The sequence below is a fragment of the Rhincodon typus genome, chromosome 16 (genome assembly GCF_021869965.1).
Source record: "Rhincodon typus isolate 14 chromosome 16, sRhiTyp1.1, whole genome shotgun sequence".
NCBI lineage: Eukaryota > Metazoa > Chordata > Chondrichthyes > Orectolobiformes > Rhincodontidae > Rhincodon > Rhincodon typus.
In genome coordinates this window covers 15,219,279-15,240,041 of record NC_063347.1, presented here as the reverse complement: position 1 = coordinate 15,240,041, position 20,763 = coordinate 15,219,279, and the positions used below count along the sequence as shown (strand labels likewise).

The following is a 20,763-nucleotide window of genomic DNA, read 5'->3' as shown; positions in this document are numbered from 1 at the left end:
ACTCCAATCGGACACCCCACTCCAACTTAGCCCAAGCCCTTGATTTACAGTAAATTTGTCCAAATATTGTACTAATTCCAGGTTGTATAAATTCAATCCAATTGAAAAAAGATCCTGGCAGATCTGCTCTGCAATCAGAAAACATACTTCCTTCTTTAAAGTTTAGAGTTAGCAGCAAGACCAATACTAATAGGGGATAAAATGACCATTTTGTCAGGTACCGAATCCACCACAATGAATACAGCGGGATGAACCATATATACCAAAGTCTGAGCATTCACTAGGCCTTACTTTAAAAATTCAACAGGATGTAGAGGTCACTGGTGAGGACAACCTGGTGTTTCTGAGAAAGCAGTGGTGAGCTGCCACATTAAAACATTACAGTCCATGTGGTGCAGCTACACCCACAGTGCTGTTAGGCAAGGAGATCCAGGATTTTAAACCGGTGACAATAAAGGGATACTGACATATTTCCAAGTGAGGATAGTTTAGAGGAGAGCTTGCAAGTAATATTCCTCTCTACTGCACTTGGCCTTCTAAGTAGTAGACGGGAAGGGAAAAGTTTTGCTAAGTTCCAGCAGTGCATTTTGTAGATAGTAAACAGTGCTGCCATATGCGTCAGTGGTGGAAATAGTGAATGTTTAAGGGAGTGAATGGGAAATCGATCAAATGGGCTGCTTTGACCTAAATGACATTGCACTTTTGAGTCCTTTTGAAGCTTCACTCATTCAGGCAAGTGGAGAGTATTTATCAGACTTTTAACAATAGGCAAGATTTGGGCAACAGGAAGCAAAAGTTCCTCACCCCAAAATTCCCAGCTTCTGACCTGTTCGTGCAGCCACAGTATTTACGTGAGTGGTCCATTTCAGTTTCTGCTTAGTAGCAACCTCCAGGATGTCATATTGGGGGATTCAGTGATTGTAATGCCTTTGAATGTCATGGGTGACAATTAGATTTTCTCTTGTTGTAAAGGTCATTGCCTCGAGTTTAAGCAACATAAATGTTACATGCCACATGCTCACCAGCGAGCCTTTCAGCAGTCAACATGGAAGATAAACAGCTTCTGAATGGAAGAGCAGACAACTGTGCTAATGTCCCTAAATTCATTCAGCCTGAAGCCTAGAGACTGGGAATGGCAGAAAGACAGTAGTGGTGGTGGTGCGTGTGAGGCACATGCACACAAAGGACAGGGTATGTGTTCATGTGCATGTGTATGTGTGTGCGTGTCTGAGAGAAAGAAGGTGCATGTATGTGTGCGCGAGAATGGACTAGTGTATCATTTGTTGACAGCAAAGTCAAGTTTAAAAGATCAAAGATGAGGGAAAAGTACAAATGCACACGTTTTCAGAAACTTTAATACAACATTTTATTTTGAATAATTATTTTACTTACTATTACTCCAACTACCCCTGGCGTTGAGGTCAGGAGTGAAAGCTGGTGAGAGAACCAGGACAACATATTATATGTTTGATTTGTTATATACTGGTGGACTTATCATTGTATTGCTAACAAGTAGTCTTGGGCCTAAAGCATGGCTCTTATTCAGCTGCCAATTTTAAATAGGTAAATATTCAGATAAATATAAATGTCTGATGCCAATCAAAGAGAACCTGTCTGAGAAATGAGGTCAGGAGATTATTGAAAGGGGGGGGGAGGTGAAAGAAGTTGGGAATCATCAAATAATTTGTATTTGCCACAGATAGCCTTCGGTCCTCATGTAAAGAAATATTCAGTTTAAAATCCTAAAGTACATTCTTCCACATGTAATATATCATGCTATTACAGTGACTACTCAAGGTTTCTGCGTTAGAGAGCATTCATCATCACCAAAACAAAATATCCGCCAACCTCCCACAAAAATGATGTTGTCCACCACCCACTGCCCAATCTCCCTCTGCTTTCCAGATGGTACTCACTCTGATCCAGCAGCCATATCAGAGTATGAAGTATCTGGTGTAGTAACTCCCAGTGGAATTACTATGCTCATGACGTCCAACACCAAGTTGTGTTTATCAAGGGGTCCGAAGCACAGTGCCTAACCACACCGAGGCCCAGCAGCCACAGTGTTGTGAGTAGATCATGGACATGAGGGAAACTGCAAGAGAGGGGAAAATTGAAAAACAAGGTAAAATCAGTATGAATTAAAGAACTTACACAAATTAAATTCTCAGTCATGTTATTTAGGCATTGTACAGTGTGCTGTGCAAATTAACCTGGAGCAAAGCAATAAAATTCTGACCTGTAGCATTAATTCCAAAAGGAATATACAATTTCATTGTAACAAATTATATTTCAGCATTCAGACTCAGTATGTCTGGCAGCATCTGTGAAGGGAAAAACAGAGTTAACGTTTCGGGTCCGATGATTAGAATTCTGAGACAGGGTCACCGGACCCAAAACGTTAACTGTTTTTTCCTTCACAGATACTGCCAGACCTGCTGAGCTTTTCCAGCAACTTTGTTTTTGTTCCTGATTTACAGCATCCGCAGTTCTTTCGGTTTCTATTCAGACTCAGTACGTTCCCTGGTTTCTGAAAGTCTATATTTTTAAAGAAGCAATTGAAAATCATAGTCAATTTAAAAAAACACTCTTAAAACTCAAAACATAGATGTTGAAGGAAGGAGAACGTGTCCATTTCTCTTTAACAGGCAGCATCTTGGACAGCATGTCTTAAACTGTTGACTATGTACTGAAAATCATAGGAACAGAAGTAGGCCGTTCAACCCATCAAGCCTGCTCTGCCATTCAATTAAATTATGGCTGATCATTTACTTCAACACCACTTCTTTTTTCTCATCTTCATATCCCTTGATGTAATTAGAGTCCAGAAATCTATTAAGCTTGAACTTGAACCTGCTTGTTGATGGAGATTCTACAGTCCTCTGGGATATGACCCAAAGATTCACCACCTTGAGAGTGAAGAAATTCTTCCTCTTCTCAGGCTTAAAAGGCCTAACCCTTTTCTGAGACAACGTCCCTGGTTCTAGCCAAGGGAAAGATACTATCTACATCCACACTGCCAAGCCTGTTAAGTATTTTCTAAGTTTCAATAAGATCACCTCTCATTCTTCAAAATTCTAAAGAATTCAGGCCCAGTTTTGTTTTAAATTTCTCCTCATAAAACAATCGCACCATTCCAGGGATTAGTCTGGTTTATCTCCACCGCACTCTCTCCTAAAGCAAATATATCTTTCCTTACATAAAGAGCCCAAAATTTCTACCATTTAAGAAATACTGTGCTTTTTCTTGTAAATTGCATAACCTATCATTTATTCATTCTATATTCCATGTCACGTCTTACCCGTTTGCTTAGCCCATCCAAGTCCCCTTAAAGACTCATCGTATCCTCCCCAGCTTGCAATCCTACTCAGTTTTGTGCCATCAGCAAACTTGGGAATATTACACTTGGTTTCCACAACCAGACCATTTATATTGATTGTGAACAGCTGTGGTCCCAGCACTGATCCTTGCAGTAATCCACTAGTTATAGCCTGCCGTCCTGAGAATGAAGAATGAAACACCATCAGAGCACAGAAAACTGAGGGAACATAACAGCAATTACAACGGTTCCGTTGCTAAGAGAATCTAAAATGTTAAAAGCAAATCAAATGTGCAACTTCCTCTAATGTTGGGGGCACAATTTCCAATTTGTAAATAGTTGCTAATCAACCTTTCCAAATACATTAGGACATCTCTTGGGCAAGTGGGATTTAAATTTAGATCTTCTGGCCCACAATAAGATACACTACCACTGTGCTACAATCTTTGAGAGAGGATAAAATGTTCGAGTTCACTTACTGATTCCTGTGATGAGGGGATTGTCATAAGAGGAGAGATTGAGTAGACTAGCCTGCATTCCAAAGAGTTTAGTAGGATAAGAGGTGGTCACATTGAAACACAAAATGCTTAAAAGGCCTTGACAGCATAGATACTTTTAAGATGTTTTCTTAAAGATGTTTTAAGATGCTGGGAAATCTAGAACTAGTAGTTGTATCTCAGAATAAGGGATCATTAATGTAGGAGTGAGATGAGGTTTTTTTTTCCACTCAAAGGGCTGTGAATCTTTGAAACTGTTAACGAGAGATATATATGTTGAGATATTGTGGGAGAGATTGATAGATTTGTGGATACAAAGAGAATCAAGGAAAATGGGGGGGTGGGGAAATAAGTACAGTAAATTGTAAGTGAGGTAGAAGATCAAATACTATTTTGTTGATTGGCCTTCTCCTGATGATTGTTCTTGTATAGCTCAGCATTTTAGTTTGTATTTTGCATCAGTGTAAAATATCTTTGGGTATTATTTAAAGAAAATCAGCAAGTTCCCACAGTGTCATGGCAATAATAGTTCCACACCAAAACCACTAAGAATATTAATTAGCTGGTTATTCATCAAATTCTTCTATTTTCTGGAGCTGGTCATGAGCAAATGACTGTCACAACACTAGGACAGTAAACAATTAGATGTGAAATGTTTTCATGGTCCTGAAGAAATGCATACAAATGAAAATTATTTATTTTTCTCATTTATTTCATATTTTCTTTCCAATTTTCGCACTTGATACTGATAATAAATTTCCCTTATTGTTTCACAAATCAATATATTTTGTCCAGTACATTTTATAGCTCCCAAACTTCCTCCTCAGAATCAAATGCTGTTCTAACATGGTATTGTTTGAACAATGTGCGCCGAGTTTCCAAATCCAAAAGATTCATGTAAATTAGAAGCAGTAACCAACTTAGTCTGCACAGAAAAGCCTGCTCAATGTATTAACATCACAGAGCAGATCACAACTTGCACTTATACAGCACCTTATTGTAACGGAACTTCCCAACACATTTCTCAGAAGTATACTCAGATAAAGAAAATTGACACAGAGTCATGTGGACAGAAATTGGGCAGGATGACCAAAACTTGGTCAAAATGACAAGTTTTGAGGAGCATCCTGAAGGTGGAGAGAGAAAAGGTGAGGACTGATGATCAAATTCCAGAGCTTGGATCCTATGCAGCTGCAGGTAAAACTGTTAACAGTGGGACAGATAAATTGGGATTGTATAATAGGCCAGAATTTAAAGAATGGATTTCTCAGAGAATGTATGGCTGAAAGAGGTCAGGCATAAGGAGGGGTGCAGCCACAGAGATTTGAATAGTAGAGTGAGTAGGTTAAAATCAAGGTATTTAAAGATCAGAAATCAAACGTAGTTTAGGAATTACGGGGATGAAGCTGAAATGAGTTAGGTAATAGGCAGGTGGCCAGCCAGGACAACACTGGAATATTCAAAACAAAAAGCAGAAAATACCACAGCCAACCCATTTTCACCCACTGATGGTTCCCGTTAGTAACTTTCTTTCTCCCTGGCTTAGCATTATCCATTCCTTTGTTTGTCCCACTGCTGATCTCTCTCTCGCTGAACTCCAACTCCACCTATCGTTTATTCCTCACCATCTTCAGCATAAATACAAACCATTTCCTAGCTAAAATCTTCTGAAGAAGGGTCACTGGACCCGTAACATTGTCTTTGCTTTCTCTCCACAGTTGTTGCCAGACCTGCTGGAGTTTCTCCAGCTATTTCTGTTTTTGCTTCAGATTTCCAGCATCTGCAGTTCTTTGTTATTTTTTAAACTGGAATATTTGAGTTGGCATAAAACAAAAATGAATAACAGACAGAGTTGGAAACAGAAAAGGATATTGATAACGAGCATGTCAGAAGCTAAGTTCTGAATCAAAAAGGATGAATTGGTTGCAAACAGCCTGGTGCCATCGTAGATAGTGACCAAAATAGGAGGATGGCATTGGTGGCTAGTGAACAGAACTTGGGGCCAATACTTAATTGGAAGAAATTTCATCTAGAACTGGATGTTACACAAGAGTAAAAATAGTAGACTTCTCTAGAAAGATGTTGGTGAAATTTCAGATATTATGCAGGTAATAAATAGGAGATGGGGTCGGGGCAAAGATAATACTGTGGGCAAGGTAAGAGAAGCTAATGCAGGATCAGTAATAGCATTGTAGTCATGAAGATTTTATTCTTAATTGATAGGCAGAAATAAAGAGAAATATTTTCCATTTGCATACTGCCTTTCATGTCCTTTGAACATCCCAAATGCTTCACAACCAAACAGCTATTTTGAAATACAGCCACTGCTCTTCAGAGACAGGGTACACTGGCTGGAAAATGTTATAGAAATAAGATTGTGTTTACTAAACATATCAGCAAGTAACTGTGAAGAATACAGCTTGCAATTCCAAAAGATTCAGATCAAGAACATGCAGACACAATTTGTAAATATGAGGAGAGTGGAAAGTGAATTGAATAAGACAAAATGTTACACATTTCTGCCACTAGAGGAAGCTGTGACATCAGTTACTGTTGTTGAAAAACATAGTACATTATTCAACAGAATGTATAAAATGTTCAAGGGTCTGAGATGAGATTATGGGGCAATATGCTCCAATATTTATCCGGATTCATGTTTGTAGTCCACCCCCACAGGTTCTCAATCTTGTTACCCAGGTAATCAGAAGACAATAATGGAAAAAGAATAAAAGTTATTCAAGTGGGAAAAAGAGATTCAACCTTGAACTCACCCACACATCCAACAACTCATTACAATGCTGTGCAAATTGTCATCAGAGTTAGAGAATGAGGAAATAAAGATTTTAAATCCCTGTGAACTGCTAAGGCAAGGGATGTATCCGGATTAAACAAGACTAGGGAAATAACCCCTCCTAAATTAAATGAAAGCACCAAATTTAGTTTAAAACTAAATTCTAAATGTATTAAAATAAATCATTCAACTTGACCAACAACTAGCACATTAAATGGAAAAGTCCGGGACAAAATTACATTTAATTATCTCCAGAATAAAGAGATCATTTTTAACACAAACAGTGATCTAAACTCAATCAATGGATCTCAACAGTTTGTAAGATGCTTATAACTAAATTCCCTACTGGAGCCACTCCTGAATCTTGGGACAGAGCCACCATTTTGCTTCAGTTAAATAATAGCTCAGTCTTCAAGGTTCGACCCCCATATCCCAACCATTTATTGCATCTCTACGTTGACATACTGCTAGAAGCCAACACAACTGACTCAACAGCACTGTCACTGTGAATTGACCTGGGGAGGATGGAGAGCATCGAAACCAGCATAGTTGTGAGAGGATGTTGGCCTAATCCCTTGCAAACAGCAAAGTTAACAAAATTCATGCTCTTTAGAAGAATATAGATGCAACTCAATTGTAACAATGCACATATTTCTCACCTTTATTTAAAAATGGCACTTGCTCACACATCCTTCCACAGCATGTTTTAGAAAATCAATGAAGGTAAACTAATCAAAAATATATTTGTCACTTTATTTCATGCAAAAATTTTTGGATTCAGGTAAACAGCATCACAAATTCAGCCACCATGTAATAAATAGTAAGTGAAAACTGCCAGGCTGATGTGAACAGAGAAACAAAAACAGCAGCTGTTTCATTTCTTTTACAAAGCAAGCTGTCATATTTGTCACATCTGAAGGAGTTCTATTTTCCATCTCTCTTCTGGCCTGTAAATCAGTGAGCAGACTGATCAGCTTCCCACCTACGTGGATGCACAGGCGCATTCATTATCTAGTTTCAGCTCAATTACCCAGAAAATTTAATTACGCGTAGCTTCTCTTCTATAAATAAATCAAGAAAAATTAGTCTTCAATTTGTTCTTGGAATCCAGAAACATTAATAAATTTAACAACTTATATTTGCACCTGATCCAAAATGTTTTGTAGAAGTGTAATAAAACAATTTGACACCAAGATGAACTTCCAGCCACATATCCGTGGCATCAGTGAGGCAACTTATTTCCAACTGCTTAGCATCACCTGACTCAATCACATAACAGTTCTTGTGCAGTTGAAACCCTCATCAGTGGATAGAATACCACACTTCATTCAGAAACAGTACAACCAATATTCAAGCTCGATTTGTAAGAAACTACACAATAATACAGGAAAATGAGACAAATTGTTGACTGCCAAACACATTACAACATCACCTTTAAGTGCAGATTATAAAAATGATTTAGCCCAGTGCTTTTCCACTGCCCCCTCCAACAGTCTAAAAGCATTTTGGAGCAGCATCCTCTCCAAGCTTCATACAAAACTACATGTCTTTGAGTATAAATTGGCCATTCAGCCCATCAAGTCTGCATAATCACAAAGTCATAGACTCGTAGAGGTCTACAGCATGGAAACAGACTCTTCGACCCAACTTGCTCATGCCGCCCAGTTTTCACAAATAAACCAGTCCAATTTGCCTGCATTTGGTCCATATTTTCTTCATGTTTGGTCCAGGTTTTCTCACCAGGAAAAGACTGGTGATGACAAATCTAGGCCCCTCGCAGTTAGAATCAGGTGAATTCATAATGGATAACAAAGAGATGGCAGACCAGTTGAAATACTTTGGATTGGTCTTCACAAAGGAGTACACAAATAACCTTTAGGAAATGCTACGGGAAAGAGGGTCAAGCATGAAGGAGCAACTTCCTTATTAGTCAGGAAATGGTATTAGGGAAATTGATGGGAGTAAAGCCCGCTAAGTGCCCAGTGCCTGATACTCTGTATCCCAGAGTACTTAAGGAAGTGGCCCTAAAAATAGCAGATGCATTGGTGATCATTTTCCAGCATTATGTAGACTCTGGAGAGTTCCAATGGACTACAGGACAGCTAATGTAACCCCATTCTTTAAAAGAGGGAGACAGAAAACAGGGAATTATAGGTCAGTTAGCCTGACATCAGTTGTGGGGAAAATGCTGGGTCAATTTATTGAGGATGTAATAACTGAGCATTTGGAAAGTGGTGACAGAATTGTTCCTAGACAGCATGGATTCACTAAAGGGAAATCATGCTTGACAAATCTTCTGGAATTTTTTGAGGATGTGACCAGTAGAGTGGACAAGGATGAATCAGTAGATGTCATGTACCTGGAATTTCAAAAGGCTTTTGACAAGGTTCCATGCAAGAGATTCGTGAGGAAAATTAAAGCCCATGGTTTTGGAGGTAATGTATTGACGTGGAGAGAGAACTGGTTGGCAGATAGGAAGCAGAGACTTGGAATAAACGGGTCCTTTTCAAAGTAGCAGTCAGTGATGAGTGGGGTGCCGCCCGGTTCAGTGCCAGGACCCCAGCTGTTCACAATATATATTAACAATTTGGATGAAGGAATTGAATGCAATATCTCCAAATTTGCAGATGACACTAAGCTGGGTGACAGTGTATGCTGGAAGGAAGATGCTAAGAGGTTACAGGGTGACTTGGACAGACTGGCTGAGTAGGCAAATACCTGGAAAATGCAATATAATGTGGATAAATGTGAGGTTGTTCACTTTGGTCGCAAAAATAGGAAGGCAGATTATGATCTGAATTTTGGCAGTTTAGGAAAAGGTGAGGTGCAACAAGACCTGGGGGTCATGGTGGAACAGTCGCTGAAGGCTGGCATGCAGGTGCAGCAGGTGGTGAGGAAAGGTTCAGCAGGCTGATTCCTGGGTTGGCAGGACTGACCTATAAGGAAATACTGGATCCACTGGGCTTGTACTCACTGGAATTTAGAAGAATGGGGGAAGGGGATCTCACAGAAACATATAAAATCCTGATGGGACTGTACAGGCTAGATGTGGGAAGAATGTTCCAGGTGTTGAGGTAGTCCAGAACTAGGGGTCACAGTCTTAAGAATAAGGGGTAAGCCATTCAGGGCTGAGATAAGGAAGAATTTCTTCACTCAGTTTTAAACCTGTTGAATTCTCTCCCACAGCAAGCAATTTGGTCCAGTTCGCTAGATATATTCAAGGGGGAGCTGGATGTGGCCCTTGCAGCTAAAGAGATCAAAGGGTATGGAGAGAAAGTGTGAGTAGGATACTGAAATTGCATGATCAGCCATGATTATATTGAATGGTGGTGCAGGCTCTAAGGGCTGAATGGCCTACTCCTGCACCTATTTTCTATGTTTCTATAGCCCTCCATACTTATCCCATCCACATACCTGTCCAAATGTTTCTTAAATAATGAAGCTGTATTCAATTGCCCGTAGTGTTCAGGGAGGTGTAGATTAGGTGGGTTATAGGGGGATGGGTCTGGGCAGGATTCTCTGAGGTTCAGTGTGGACTTGTTGGGCCGAAGGGCCTGTTTCCACACTGTAGGGATTCCATGACTACCTCCGCCAGCTCGTTCCAGACACTCACCACCCTCTGTGTGAAAAAAATTGCCTCTCAACCTTTCGTATCTCTCCCTCTCACCTTAAACCTATACCTTCTAGTTTTAGACTTCCCTACTGTGGGAAAAAGCTGTTGGCTATCTACCTTATCTATGCCTCTCATGATTTTATAGACCTCGAAGATCACCCCTCAATCTCCTACGCTCCAGGGGAAAAAAAAGTCCCAGCCTTTCCAACCTCTCCTTGTAACTCCAACCTTCCAGTCCAGGTAGCATCTTAGTAAATCTTTTTGCACTCTTTCTAGTTTACTAATATCCTTGCTATAATAGGGTGACTGGAACTGCATGCAGTACTCCAAATGTGGCCTCATCAACATCTTGTACAGACTCCTAAACTCAATGCTCTGACCAATGAAAGCAAGCATGCTGAAAACCCCTTCACCACCCTGTCCATCTGTGATTCCACTTTCAAGGCACTTTGAACCTGTACCCCTAGATCAGTTTGTTCTCTAACAGTCCCTAGGGCCCCACCATTGACTGTGTAAGTCCTGGCCCGGTTTGACCCACCAAAATGCAACACCTTGCATTTATCTAAATTAAACTCCGTCTGCCACAGCTCAGCCCACTGGCCCAGCTGATCAAGATCTCATTGCATTTTGAGATAACCTTTTTCACTGTCCCATTGGGTCATTCGCAAGCTTACTAACCGTACCTCCTAAATTCTCAAACAAATCGTTGATATAAATGACAAATAACAGTGGACTCAGCACCGATCCCTGTCGCGCACCGCTGGTCACAGTCCTCCAGTCTGAAAAACAACCCGCTACCACCACCTTTCTGAAGAAGGGTCCTGACCTGAAACGTCAACTTTCCTGCTCCTCTGATGCTGCCTGGCCTGCTGTGTTCCTCCAGCTCTAGCATCTACAGTTCTTGCTACCTCTACAACCACCCTCTGTCTTCTACCGTCAAGCCCATTTTGTATCCATTTGGCTAGCTCTCCCTGGATCCCGTTAGATTTAACCTTACTCAACAACCTACCATGCAGTACCTTGTGAAAGGCCTTGCTAAAGTCCATGTAGGTGTCTACCACACCGTCCTCATCAATGTTCTTGGTCCCCCTTCAAAATACTCAATCAAATTTGTGAGGCACGAATTCCCACGCACAAAGCCATGCTGACTATCCCAAATGAGTCCTTGCCTCTCCAGATGCCTGGAGATCCTGTCTCTCATAATTCCCTCTAAAAGCGTCTTTAACTCCACTTTCTTTCCTTTCCCCTATATTCATTCATCCCTTTACAGATGAAAAATATTTCTATCTCAGGTTTCAATATACTTAATAACCCAAGACCCAGCTTCTACAGCCCTTTGCAGTGAAGAATTCTACAGGTTCACTACTCTCGGATAAAACAGTCCTTGTCATCTGTTTTAAATGGGTGACTCCTTGTGGAACTTTGCCAGCCTGATCCACAGGCTTTAACAATGTCATTCACAAATTTAAGTTTCCTTCAGTAGCTCAAGGTCAGATTAAACCTGATTAGATAGTAGTGGAGATAAAATGAATAGTTATTACAATAGCTTCTATTTGAGCTAAATGATTCCAGAATCCTGGCCAACAAGAACAAAAGTTTCCAAAAGGTTAAGCAAACTGTACTGCACCAGTCCTATTCACTATATGTCTTGACCCATTAGTTTCTTGATTTAGAGCAACAATGTGCCACTCATGTTCCAACAGACAAACTCAAGTGTAAACACTTCAAAAACAGCACCATCACCATGGCACACTTTCAATCCTCAAAATCCTAATGATACTGAATCTCAAAAGTTATGTTACTGTTTGCTTCATTAAAACTGTTCACAGAAAGCTAACACGCTCTTTATCATATTCATAAGGTTACAAGTTATCATAATTTATCATTTAAGATCCATGTTCATGTTTTTTGAACAAATATGGCAAATGCTCAAGACCACATCCCACATCCAAAGATATGAGGTCTTGATGCCCTAATTTCAGTGTATTATAACTGAAAATTTAACCAAATATGGGCTGGGATTCTACAAGTATGAAGCTAAAATGTTCTCAATTCCAATCAGAAATACACTTTTTTTTCCAATTATCAGGTTAGCAGGGATGGGTCTAGTTGTTCCAAATGTGATGGATGACAATTAGATGCTTGTCTGAAGCACAAAACAGAGTACATACTCTACCTCCAGTCAGACCTTAAAGCAGCACCATCAGCACCTAGCACAAGTGTGGGTGCTGCACCCACGTGACCCCAAGCAGCCACATGATCAGATCATCCACAGTTCAACAGGTAAATTTACCAACCACTTTGGTGATCATGCATATTAGGAAGATCCTATTTTAAGTCTTTGCATAGCAAATTAAGGGCAAAAGGAGTTTGTGCATCTGTAGTAATGTACTTCTGTACAGCCAGGCTACCAAACGATAGGTATTTTATCTACAAGGAAAACTATTTTGGAGACAAGAACAATCTGCTTCCAACAGCTGCTGTTCAAAGACACTGAAAAGTCTTTAGAATGAGCAAGCGAGGAAAGAAATGGAGGAAATTGAAAAGTCTTTCACTTACTTAGTAATCGTTGAATGAAATATCCAGATAAAAGTTGACATTGAAAGTTATATGCTTCCCAGAAGAGGTAATTTAAAAAAAACTTAGGGAGTCATTTGAGTTGCTGTGCCATGGAACAGGTTTGATAGGCTGAATGCCTTCCTTGTTTTATATAACCATTCTATGATTCCATGCCCAAAAAGACAGACAAGAATTCAGTTCTTGCCTACATCGATCTTAATTGTGAGTACTTATTCCATTTCGGTTAAACCTTGCAAATCTACATGTTATTCAACAAGTAGAATGGAGAACTGATGGTTTTACAATCACAAAAAAGGCCAATGTAACAAACTACTGACATATCAAACAGTATCAAGTGACAAAACATGATACAGGGACAGTAAACCAGAACAGGAAATGTTACCAGGTGGGGCACTACTGAATTGGCGCACTGAACAATTTATCAAGGGTTGTCAGCAACATAGCAAGAGTAAAACAAGTCTCCAAAACAAAAAGTTTCACTATCACTGTAAGTTATGGAAGCAGTTGACAATTTGAAAGTGCAGCGGAATGATAGATGTCTAGATAGACAGCTTCACAGGCTTATGAAATGTGATAGATTAAGAATTTAGAGGCTTCAATCAACTGTTCAAATTCAGAAACAAAAACAGAAATTGCTAGCTAAACTCAGCGGGTCTGACAGCATTTGCGGGGAGAAGGCAGAGTTATACTTCAAGTCCATTAACTCTCCAGTGTTCTACTCAATTTTGCCAGCAATTTCTATTTTTGTTTCAGTTCTCCATCATCTGTAGTTCATGGTTTGATTTTAGCATTCAAATTCTGAAACCTGTGTTATAAATCTGTAAATTATGTCACTACTGCTTTATCACCAAAATAAAAATTTTCCAACTACATGGACTCAGCTAAATACAGTCTCAAACACACAAACTGGACTGGCACTACTTTATGGAGAGGTTGATCTTTATGACTCCCACTCTCCCAGCCTCTTTTTAGTCTCAAATCTAATAGAAAAACCTTATGCTCATCACGTACGATTGTGACAAAACAACAGCTGCTGCTCCTAGTCTGGATGCTACTGTAGTACTTTATTTGTTCATTTTAAAATCTACAAACTTTGACATCCAATATCAAGTTATTGCTTTACATCACATTTGTAGGTGTAACATTTTATATCCAATTCTTTATTTAATACTCATGATTAAAATTATGCAGATACAACGATGCAGATGAAACTGGCACAGTTCAATATTGAGGTTTTTTCAGGTCCATTGCTACAAGCAGTGACACACAGGCATTAGAAGCTGCTGAACAGACAGGTCTTCCAGGCTTTACAGCCACAGATACAAATAAACTAACAGAAGTAATTTAGTAGAGCTTCCTTTCAGATACACTTCAAAAGGACTTCGGCAGGGCAACGGCAATAGTGAGGCAATGCCAGGATGTTAAATCTGAATAGCAACAGTTGGGAAAATTATTTAGTTGTTTCGTGGATTAATTAAGAAGAGGGTGTCTAATAATTAATTAAGCAACATTTGGAATGAAAGTGTAATGAAGTAGAAATTAAATAGAATGAAGGTAAAGAATGGTATCCAAGTGACAGTTTCAATATGGGAGGCAGCAATAAATAGTATCAAAGTCATCTCGGAATCCCTCTATTCCTAAAGTTTAAACTCGCAGCTTAGAAAAACTCCAACACATTATTTCTCCGGTAGAGCAGGACTTAATTCATTCTTTTTTCTTCTACTCATGTCCATATCACCAAGCTCACAAACTGCATTTATAAAGCACCTTTAATATAGTAAAACATCCCAAGGTGCTTTGCAGGGGCTTTACGAAACAAAATTTGAAACAAACACAAAGAAATATCAGGACAGGTAAGCAAAACTTTGATCAGAAAGTTAAAAAAGGAGATACGCACGTTGGAGAGGTCTGGGATTGAAATCCTGAGCTTTTGATTTCAACAGTTTCAGGTACAGCCACCAGTATTGAAGCAGTGAAAATTAGTGTTTCAAGATGATTTGGATGAGAATATAGAAGGCACGGTTAGTAAGTTGAAAGATGACACCAAAATTGGTGGCATAGTGAAGAAAGTTTTCTAAGATTACAAAGGGATCTTGATCAAATGGGTCAATGGGCTGAAAAATGACAGGTGGAGTTCAATCTGAATAAACACGAGGTATTGCATTTTGGTACAACAAACGAGAGTAGGGCTTATACAATTAATAGTAGGGCCCTGGGTAGTGTTGTAGAACAGAGGGACCTAGGGGTGCAGGTACACAGTTCTTTAAAGTTAGCATCACATATAGACAGGATGGTTAAAAAGGCATTTGGCACGCTTGCCTTCATCGCTCACTCCTTTGAGTATAGGAGTTGGGATGTTATGTTGAGGTTGTACAGAACATTGGTCAGGCCTCTTCTGGAATACAGTGTCCGGTTCTGGTCACCCAGTAATAGGAAAGACATTATCAAGCTAGAGGGGGTTCGGAAGAGAATTACCAGGATTGCCAAGTATGGAAGGTCTGAGTTATAAGAAATGGCTGGATAGGCTAAGATTTTTTCCACTGGAGCGTAGGAGGTTGAGAGGTGGCCTGATAGAAATTTATAAAATACTGAGAGGTATAGATAGAGTTAATGGTAGTTGTCTTTTCCCTAAGATGGGGCATTTCAAGACTAGGGGGCACATTTTTAAAGTGAGAAGAGAGAGATTTAAAAAAGATGAGGAGCAAATTTTTTATACAGAGGGTGATTCACGTGTGGAATGAACTTCCTGATGAAGTGGTGGGTGCAGGTACAATTACGGCGTTTAAAAGACATTTGGATGGATATATGATAGGAAAGGTTTGGAGGGATATGGACAGGATCAGGCAGGTGGGACTAGTTTCATTTGGGGTTACGTTTGGCAAAGACTGATTAGACCGAAGGGTCTGTTTCCGCGCTGTATGACTCTATAATTGGACAAGAAATGTCTATTGAAATCTTAGGGGAGATTACAAAGATGGGAAAGGTGTTGGGTTCTATCAGGATTTGACGTGATTTAGGATGTCAGCAGCAGAGTTTTGCATGAGTTCAAGTTTATGGAAGTGGAAGATAGGAGCCTATCCATGGCAGCTTTGAAATAGTCAAGTTTAGAACTAACAAAAGCACAGATATGTGGGTTTCGATAGACAAGCTGAATTGGGGTAGTGTCACATGTTATGTAAGTGGAAGGTGATGGTGTTAGCAATGCAGAAAATCAGGTTGGAAGCTCAGTTCAGAATCAAACAAGACACCAGGTCTGAGAACCACGTTGATTTAGGCTCACACAAATTAGAGAAGCTACTTTAGTAGCACTGGAAAAAGAAGAGACATGCTGTCAAAGTTTTTTGCCTTGCGTTCATCAAGGCATATGCAACAGCACCAAGTTTTAAAGCAAGTAACAATTTATCCCACATCAGACAATTATCCTGATTAAGTTAGGTCAACACTAATTGGTAGAGGTGTTGTCCTGCTTTAGAATAGAATCCCTACAATGGAGAAACACGCCATTCGGCCCAACGAGTCCACACCGACTCTCCAAAGAGCATCCCACCCAGACCAAACCCCATCCCTGTAACCCTTCATTTCCCATGGTTACTCCACCTAACCTACACATCTCTGGACACTATGGGCAATTTTGCCACAGAAAATATACCCAGTAACTATAGCGTCCCATGCTTTTGCTTAATTCAAAAAAGATAGGTGCTTACATTTGAACATAAATAGCTTCTCACATGTGTAAGCGAGCCATATTGCAAACACAACTGATAATCTTAAACTGTCATTCTTAGCACTCAGAATTGTTCAGCAAATAATGTCCACTCGTGGAATGACATCCAGCATTAGATATTTTTCAGAGTTTTGAAAACACAATCTGCTCGAGCACAGTCAGTGATCTACACATTATAAATCTACCCAAAGGGATGGCTGTTTGATATAATTCACCAGTCGTTTGGATACAAGGCCTATGTACATGGCATACACCAGTATTGAAGTTCATACACCACATTACTCGTTTGCATGGTATGCAGAGCATCGTTCTGGCGTAACAGACACAACATGTTAGTGTAAAACATTGCTTGTGCTGTATAGTAGCAGCATGGAATGAAATAAACTACTTTGTCAAATCAATAATTTACCACCCTTGTTGATTAGTTACTAACGGATTGTCAAAGAAATTGAGTTACAAGTTAAGTTATTTTCAAATTTTACTCTCACAACATGGTTACAAAGATAACCTGATAAACAGCTTTGTCATAAAGGGAGAGGTGAAGAGACACTGAATGTGTATCAAAGTTCCAACACCGGAGTTAAAGTCCTGCCCTCAAATTGCTCATGAATTTATATATTTATTTACCCATAGCATTACAGGAAGCTTCATCTTCTTTAAGATAGCTCCTTTGTAACTGTGGTGGAACTTTAAACCCCATCACTTTCAGCTCAAAAATAACAGAGGCCAAAATGTTGTCTTTTAGAAATCCCCAGTGACTATTTGGTACATAAAGCCCTCAACTGGGCCGTACAATAAAAGGTCTCAGATTCAACTACAGATCTGTGCAGAGTTAGATGATTTCAACATGACTGACATTAAGCATACAAATGACCTTAGCAAACTAGGAGTGACTTTCCTAGCCAATAATCAGCCAGAAATTGAGCTCCTTTCCATAATCCAATGACTTATATTAGAAAATACATACGTGCATAGGGATAAAGTAGTGACAGGATCACATTCAACTACTGTGTCCCTATAACCGAATAGCTTACCAACAACCACCACCTAAGCTTGCAGACAAAAACAAACAAAGTCTCTTGGACAAGGTACCAAGATGGTGACATGCAGAATTTAACTTTTTTGGATATAAAGTCATCATCCTTAGGACAAAAAAGAAAAAGTTGAAGAGAAATGAATTCTAGTTCCAAGTCCCAAATTTAAGCAACAAGGATTTTCTGAAATCCTTTGTTTTTAACCCCAATGAACAATATCATAGGAATATGAATATGTAATTAATATCAAAATCATCTCAAACTCTTAATAAAGATCAAAGAAAAGGATGCTGAAGTATGTAGTGGAAGATCCAGAAGGTTTCCAAGAAAAGCTTGGAAAGGAAGTTATTTTTGTGAAAGTTTCTCAAGGAGAGAAGAGCAGGGCAGACTGGTTTAATGAACAAAGAGCAGTACAGCACAGGAATGGGCCCTTCAGCGCACCCAGCCTGTACCGACACATGACACCTTTCTAAACTAAAACCTTTTCCCTCTACGCAGTCTGTATCCCTCTGTTCCCTGACTATTCATGTATCAGTCAAAATGTCTGGTTTCTGCAGAAAGTTCCATGACATGAAGGAGGCCAAAGATGTTCCCACTATTGATGTGATGAGGAGATGGAGGATTGCATAAGTGGTCTAAGTTAGAAACTGTACCAATGCAGAAATGTATTTACAATGGGGAATCAAAGATTGTATAAGACCACCGAGAAAAGAATATCTACCAAAGTAAGAAGCACTTTGATTAACTTAAGCATAGAAGTTATCAAAGCATGGACATTTCTGGAGACACAAAGGGTTGATGAGTTGAAAAAAGCAATGTTGTGGAGGTCTTGGTAACAGATGGGAGGGATAAAGGATTTTAAGCTCACCTACGGATTGGAAACAGTTTCACAGAATCTGTTTTATACTGAGCGAGTGCTTGGAGAGGATGATGAAACCTAGAACAGAATCAATTATTTGAATTAGTGCTACATAGTTACAGGTTACTCATGTTAACTTTTCAAAAGATATACACTGTTGTTTAAAAATTTATGTTAAAGTACTAAAAATACTCTCATCTCCAAACTACAAGGATGCTGTCAACGATTCACTGTGTTTCTCTTAAAACCCATCCGATAATCTTGCATTAGGACTGAGCATATTAGCTTCTTAATCCTGGCAATCAAAGTTATCCTGGCAACCAAGTTCAGGTTGTATCAAATCAAATGATACTTAATGCTTAATAAGTGACCATACAGCTTAATGTACTTAAAAAATTGCTAAAATGGAGCATTTTTTTGTTCATTGTTTACAGCGCTAATAAAGAATGGGAAAGAAGAGGACCCAGAGACAGTCAGAATGGGAGGGAGGACCACCTAAAGACAGACAAAACAGGTCCTAATACAGTGGAAGCAAGGACAAAACATGGACTTGGAGGGTGGTAAATCCTTGGAATCCACAATCCTAGAGGCTGTGGTGGATTATTCATTGAGTTTTTCCAAGATTAATAGATTTCTAGATATTAAAGACAACAGATACAAGAACAGAATGGGAAAATTATGTTGAAGTAGATGATCAGCCATGATCCAGTTGACTGGCAAAGCGGGCTCAGGGGACAAATGGCCTTCTCCTGCATTCGTTCCTTATATTCTTAAATCATTTTGTTGCACCTTTTGTAAAATGTGTGGTGGAGCAAAAGTCCACTTTTCTGCAGTTCTCTGGGTTAGGAACCATTCATTCTTGGTTGAAGTAAACATTCTAAATCAGAAATGAATCAAAACTTTGATCCAATAAAAGGGAATTAGTAGTAGTCGATGCCAATAATATACAACTTTTAGGAGAATTTGTAAACCACTTAGCACTAATTCACCAAATCTCCAGACCTCAAAGCCTTATTTGTTGTTTTACTACCCATGTGACAAAATACTTCAAGATAAGCCATGCAATTCCATATCCAGGGCACAAAATGCTACGCTCCACTAAAAGAAGATGTTTCATCAGATTTTCTCAAGGGCTAATTCTTGGTTTCAAGAGTTCCATTTTCATGCTCACTCATTTACTTGATGCAGCAATGTGGTTCCAATACTTTCTGTAGTTGCACTGATATACAGTATGAGATATTTGGACTCGTACAGAAGCAGAATTAGAACAACTCATGAATATCCTCAATACTGTGCGAAGGCATGGGTAATTTGCAAGGGTAAGGGGAGAAAGCAGGAGACTGGCATCAGGTAGTTCATTTAATAAGTCGATGTGGGCACAACAGGTTAAGTAGCCATCATGTGCGCCGTTAACACTTTTGTGATTATCAAACCTCCAGTAAACTTAAAGCCACAACATGTGAGGAAAGCATTAATTTCCTAAACACAGTTATTAAATTAGCATAAGGCAATAAGGATGAATTAACAACATTTTCAAAATCACTGAGGTAATAAGGATGAATTAACAACATTTTCAAAATCACTGACAAGCACTTCTACCTCGCAAAAGCACAGGATCTGTTTGCCCAGTTACTGCCATCACTTACTTTCCTAACTGCTGGCTGCTCCTCCAGTCAAAGCAGCTTCCCTCCCACATTTGCTGAAAATAGGTTCACTTATGAGCCTATCACCAGCAAGCAAGGGCAAGAATCAGCCCATGACTAAAGGAGCATTTCCTCATCGATTCTGTCCATTCTACTTACGGGGGTGACTTTTCTCTGATTGGTCGCCCCCATGATTGAATTTTTCCAGGCGTTCTGGTGGCTTTCGGAGCCGAATTCGCCCAAAGCCCACGTGTATTTTCAGTCCTGTTCCAGACACTTCCATTTCTTCACATACATGGCGAAAAGCTTAAGCCCATCAAATTCTGTCAGCAAAAATAATTAAAATCAGATAGGTGATAGTTGGCAATACACAACACCATGAAGATTGGTGGTACGTCAGCTCTATTTAACCAACCACCCCTAGAAATTCTCATATTGTCAGTTGCAAGAAGGCATTGAACATTAGGCAGCTCTCCTCCAAAGAAACATTTCTCAGACTTCTCATACACCTAATAAGTGAAAACATCATTTAGGAATGTACAGCGTACAAAAATCTCTCAACTTTTCAGTTACAATCAGTGAATGGTCTGAATGGCTGGGTTTGGGGGATTACAGCAGGAGGTAACTGAAATTGAAGGGAAAGGGTAAGGACTTTCCATTTATAAAACACCTTCTAATAACTGTGTCAATTGTGGCGAATTAG

General features: G+C 39.4%; 1 protein-coding gene across 1 annotated transcript in view; it reads right to left on the bottom strand.

Annotated features, from left to right (window-relative positions):
* setd5 (SET domain containing 5) overlaps positions 1-20,383 on the bottom strand; it is a 74,349-nt gene extending 53,966 nt beyond the window's left edge. The window contains exons 1-3 of the mRNA XM_048606695.1: positions 20,220-20,383; positions 18,427-18,495; positions 1,917-2,095 (exon numbers count right to left, since the gene is read on the bottom strand). Coding sequence (XP_048462652.1) covers positions 1,917-1,987 — 71 coding nt within the window. The 5' untranslated portion in view covers positions 1,988-2,095; positions 18,427-18,495; positions 20,220-20,383. The remainder of the gene's footprint in view (positions 1-1,916; positions 2,096-18,426; positions 18,496-20,219) is intronic.
* Between the last annotated feature and the right edge of the window lie 380 nt (positions 20,384-20,763).